Here is a 5,923-nt window from a genome sequence, read left to right on the forward strand (position 1 = left end):
TAGTATTTTTCACGGTTGTATGTTATGTATATGTACTTGCTATTATGGTTCAGGTGTGTTGAGTCTTTAGACTCACTAGATGTGAATGATGTAGATGAGCATATTGATATGAAGACTGGAGGCGCCGAAGATTGAGTAGGTGGGGCTGGATGTGCTCATGCTAACCCGATGACCATATTTTTTCGCACATTATGTTTATGAGTTAGTAGTAAACATTGATATTTTTATACACTTTCACTTTTATATGTTAATGGTTTGACATGATTTTTATATTTCATATTTGAATTTTTTTAAACGACAGTCTAGGGTTTGATTATTTGACATTTTTGTAACTGCAATATTTTTACCAGTAGTTGAATAATTTTATTTTAAAATGTGTGATTGACAGCAGTTATTGCATGAATGCACTTAACTGTAAATTTCGAAAAATAGTTTACAAAAAAAATTATAGTAGTATTTTAGTAGCACGAGTCGTACAGTGAAAATCTCAAATTATTCTTCATCACCAACTCTAGAACATATTTTGCTCGTCTTCCGCTACTGGTTCTTTGTTCTTATCTAGGAAGGAGAATATGGGGATGAATGTTAGGGAAAGACGCAACAAGTAAAGGCCGATCAAATACAATATAAAACAGTAGATGAAAATTTGGAAAATACATCACACACAAAACGTAATCATACAACACATATATTTCATTTTATTTCTCATGACTTACTGATTATTCCTTAATTGTTACTCGTCTGAAGGGCGATGCCATATAACGATTTTTTACCAACTGTGTAGGGGCCATATAATAAACTAATATCCATATCGAACTCGAATCCTAGCAACAATGCTCAATCATAACTCTTAGAATCGACTTAAAACAGAGAAGGGCATGTCGATCGAATTTTAAAACCGAATATAGAATGAAGAGATCTTATGCTTATATGATATTTTAAAACATAAGCTACTTGTATATATTGCTTAACAGAATTTCGGTTACTGCTTGAAACTCGAACTTGAAGAGATCTCTGCAGCGCTTCACATACTACTTGCCTCTATCTTGATCGAAAATATGTGTGTTTTGCTTTAAAATTTCAAAATCGTGCTAAGATTTTCGAATGGCTTGAAGGTTTATTTATAGGTGTTGTACCCCTCTTAAATTTTGGCACGAAATTGTGTTATTTTCTACCCTTAAATCATTCCATAATAAGCAAAATTTCTTCCAGAATATGGTGAAAATAATTTCATAAATAATAAAACTCTCTTCCATAAATTTCAGTCCAAATCTTGCCATAATTATGAAAACTTGAGCACCAAGTCTGAAATTTTCGAAATTTAATGAGCCTAATTTTCAATTTGAAACAACAAAACAAAAATGGCTGTGCTAGGAATTGTGATTGAATCGTTCGAATGGGAGTAAAAAATTGTCCTTCGATTTGATATGGTTGAAATACATGAGAAATAACGAGACTGTGGGAGCCATGTTGTAATCTCGAGTTCCATCCGAACTTTAAGAGCGGCAGAATGTCGATCGGGATCGGAGTTCCAGTAACTTGAACATACCGCTGGTTGAATGCAACTTTCTTCTTATGCAAGTTGGCACGAAGCTGAATTTGAGATTCCCATGAATCAAAATAATTCGATCAAGTGAACACTTCAATCTAAGCTGACTACGTCTTGTTGGATTCTCGTGATCATTCTATGATCTCAACCAAATAAACAAAGTCTGGGATGTAATGCGATAGTTTCATAGTTGAAACTAGTTGATTCAGGATCGTGTAAATTGAGTCCGATCGAGGATGCGATTTGTCGGCAACCATAAAGCTATGTGTTTTGCTATTTATGTTGATCCAACTGCATCCCGGTGATTTTCTCAACCCTCTTTCTTTCATCATCATCCTCAATTTAGCTACAGTGTCCCACCTTTTCAAAGAAGCATATACGTTCGAAAGCCCGATATAGTTCGAAGAGTTTTCAGGTTCTATCTGGATGAGGGATTTATAGGCCAAATCCGCCATATGAGAGTTACCATGGAGTGCAGAAGCAGACATAAGGGCTCCCCAAATGCTGGGACCTGGTTCCACAGGCATGGTTTTGATAAAGTTCAGGGCTCGATCAAACTGGCCCGACCTACTTAGCAGATCGACTACACATGCACACATCTCCAATGTAGGCTCGACATCACAATTATTCACACAAGATTCATAGATTCTGATTCCTTCGTTAAACAATCCTGACCTACAGCAAGCCGAAAGAACTCCTACAACCACTGTCGTATCAGGCTTAATTCCATTTTGAAGCATTTCATCGAAGAGCATAATTGCCTGTTGACCCTGGCCATGTAAACCATATCCAAAAATCATCGAACTCCAAGAAATTGCATCCTTTTCAATACATCCATGTTCAAATACCAGCCTCGAATAATGCAAACTTCCACATTTGGAATACATATCGATTAAAGCATTGCATAGAGATGATTCATTATTCATCCCCCTCCTCACAGAAAAGCCATGAATTTGCTTCCCACCCATTAAGCCAGTAAAGGAACTACAAGCTGGCAAGATAGTAACAATTGATACCTTGTTCGGTTCAATTCGAGCTCCCCATTGCATTTCACGAAAATGAAGAAAGGCTTCATCATAATTTTTATGCAAAACATAGCCATTGACCATAGCAGTCCAAGAAAAGACATTCTTATACTTTAACCGATCAAAAACTATTTTAGCTTCATAAATTTTACTGTTCTTTGAGTACATATCAATCAAACAACAACCTAGATGAACTTCATCGCCAAACCTAGAACTCGAATCCAGCCCGTTTCTCACAATGTAACAATGTAATTCCCTGCCATAATCAAATCTGTCGTTTATATCGCTTTTAAGATCTCCACCACACAATGGAAGAAGCGTAGAGATGGTAAACGCATCATATTTCAGGCCTTCAGCTTGCATTCCCTTTGCGAAGTTCCACAAACTGAAATAATCCGAAGCTTTCTCCGGTTTTTCCAAACCCAGTTTTGCATAGCTTGCAATCACTGAATTCCAAGAAGACACATTTCTGTGAGGCATTTCATCGAACATCTTCATAGAATCTTCAAAGCTTCCACATCTACAATACATGTACATCAAAGAATTCCCCACTACAGTATCCAAAATCAACCCATCTTTCAAGCCCTTACCATGGACCATTTCTCCGACAAAAGCATCCCCGAATTCCCCAGCACTCTTTAACATCACAGAGAACGTAAATTCATCCGCGGAGGGTAAAATATAAAATCGACACATCTCCCTGAAAATTTCAAGACTTTCGAGAAAGAGCTGGTTTTTCCCATACCCACTAAGTAACGTGTTGCAAATATGCAAGTTTTTCACCAAAAGCGAGTCGAAAACGAGTCGAGCGTAAGCAGGATGTTCGAAGTAACAGTACGAGAAGATGAGTTTCTGTGCAATGCGTGGGTGCTGCGTGACGCCCAAGTGGTGACATCTTGCGTGCGATTGAAGGCTCAGACGCAGAGACTGGGTCTCAATGGAAAGCGCGAGGAGCTGGAAAATAGTGGTGAAGCATGATGTAGAATCGAGCGCGGGTGCAAAGATGTGCACCAGTGAACTTACGTGGGTTGATTTGAATAGTTTTTTCGGGGCAGAAACATTGGAGAAGGTGATCATAAGAATGTAGGATTCCCCGAGTGAAAAGAAATGAGAATGTTTCTTATCCAAATATGAATTTGAATGTAGGATTCAAGTCTTGATAAATACTAGATTTGTTTTGCTTCTATTTTAAATTTGGCCCGTCTTCCGGATCAGTCCCTAACGATTTAATTTCTCGTGTCAAACTAGTCCTAAAAGTTTTGGATTTTGTCTCGAATCGATCCTTTCACTAGTATCTACGTCTAGAAGACGCTCAAGTTTCAAATTTCATTCTACCTTAACTAGGATATAAATGAACTGAACCGAGTCTGTAGACATGAGGTATATTTTGTTTAACATAATTGGTAAAAGATATATGAGAGTTGCGTGTATCAGATTTAAATGTTGCCCCAAATATTATAACATCTTGTGACAACACGCAGCGTAATTAAATATAACACAATTAAATGACTTAAATTAAAATAACTCAGGATTAATTATGCACAAGTATAAAAGTATTTATACTTGTGCGATGCCTCAGGGTAAAATAATCACTAGAAAACAATCTCAGTTTACAAAAGCTAACGCTCGTGATTTTATTCAAACCCAATTTTCTCAAAATGTTGAGAAATTAAATTACTTTCTAAAACAAACAATCAGAATAAACTTATTCAAGAAAGCAAAAACACAGTGCCAAAAACTGGAGTAGCAAAACATGATCTTCAGCCAACACTTTGGCATATGTTGTTCGCAGGATGTCTTCAATAATCACGAAAACACGTGCAGTAGCACTCTTCAAAATATCAAAGTTTTTATGAATATTTTCTCTGAAAACATCGGCGTTCAAGAGTGTAAAAATGAGCAGCCATCAAACCTGAACGTTCAAGAGGCGAAATTCGAAGTTTCGAAGAAGCTCTTTCCTTAGCTTGCTTCCTTTATTTATAGTTTACTCATCTCCTAGGTTTTATCTTCAACAAGGAAATCTACAAGATATGAAAATTAAGAGCTTTATTAAAAATAAACTCTTTCAAAAAATCCTATCATAAATATTATATCTTGAAAGACAAAACCCTTAGTTCAATATTTCACACAATCTTATCAATAAAGAAATTAAATTTAAGAAAAAATTATTTCATGGACTAAATTATATCTTGGAAACCAAGAGTAAATTTCTTTTCAATCTCCTCTTTTTTGTCTTTCTGAACAAAATCAACACAAACATCATTTTTCATATTGATTTCATTTGATCCCCCTGTATATGACAATCCTTCTCCACCTGATTATGATATCAAGTCTCCCCTTTAATTTAATCAAGTTAGCATACGTGTTGTTAAATGTGTTAGCAACACAAGGGGCAACATAGGAGAGAAATAAATATTCACTATAATATCTTTGAGGAAACATGTAGAACCCGTAAATCAGACAACGTATAAGTCATGCATAATTTTTAGTATTTAAATTAAAATGATTTTATTGCATGAGTATTTAAATCATTTTCTTTAAATTTAATTATTTTACGCAGTAGTTTAATTGTTACCTATTTAGTTAAATAAGTGAGGTCGGGCTGGAGTTGGAGTATTGAGATAAAATTTAATAATAAAAAAACATTCCTAGAATTTATTTAAGATAAATAATAAGTTAATTTAAAAGAATGTTTAAGGAATTATTTAAATAATTTGAGTTAAGTAGTAAATAAAGTTCAATAATTAATTTCTTAATTCACTAAAATATTTAATGAGTAGATAAAACACTAAAGATTTAAAATACCATATTTAAGAAATATTTTCCCCTCCATTTTATTTCAATTTTCGGCCACCTTGATAAAAGATTTGAATTAAAATTGTCAACTCATTTTCATTGATATATCTTCCTAATCCTTTTCTTGATAATTAATCCCCTCACTTTAAATCCTCATTTAATTAATAATTAAGCAATTCCCTACCCTACTTTAACTAAATAAAATCGGCCACCTCTTGGTAGGATTTAATATTGATTTGTCAACTCATCATTTTATTTCTTTCCTTATCTCTTTTCTTGGTAAATAATCCCTCACCATTTAATCTTCAACAATTAAATAATTAAGCATTATTTCCTCCCTTGCTCCTAGACACCATAATCGACCAAGTGCACCCCTTGATTAGCCTACAAATCTTTTGATATCATTCTTGTTTCCTATCTAACCAATAAACTAGGATAGAAAGATTCATTTTCCTTCCATTTATCTTGCAACCTCCCATATATCTTCCTAGACTCCCTCCCCACCATTATCACCGAATTTCAGAACATTTGAGAGAGGAAAAAGAAAAAAACG

General features: G+C 34.7%; 1 protein-coding gene across 1 annotated transcript; it reads right to left on the bottom strand.

Annotated features, from left to right (window-relative positions):
- Positions 1-1,251: 1,251 nt before the first annotated feature.
- LOC142551182 (putative pentatricopeptide repeat-containing protein At3g23330) lies at positions 1,252-3,801 on the bottom strand. The gene has a single exon (XM_075660270.1). The coding sequence runs from the start codon at positions 3,649-3,651 to the stop codon at positions 1,681-1,683; it is 1,971 nt and encodes a 656-aa protein (XP_075516385.1). The 5' UTR covers positions 3,652-3,801; the 3' UTR covers positions 1,252-1,680.
- Positions 3,802-5,923: the final 2,122 nt, after the last annotated feature.

Source organism: Primulina tabacum, chromosome 7 (assembly GCF_025594145.1).
Source record: "Primulina tabacum isolate GXHZ01 chromosome 7, ASM2559414v2, whole genome shotgun sequence".
Classification (NCBI taxonomy): Eukaryota; Viridiplantae; Streptophyta; class Magnoliopsida; order Lamiales; family Gesneriaceae; genus Primulina; species Primulina tabacum.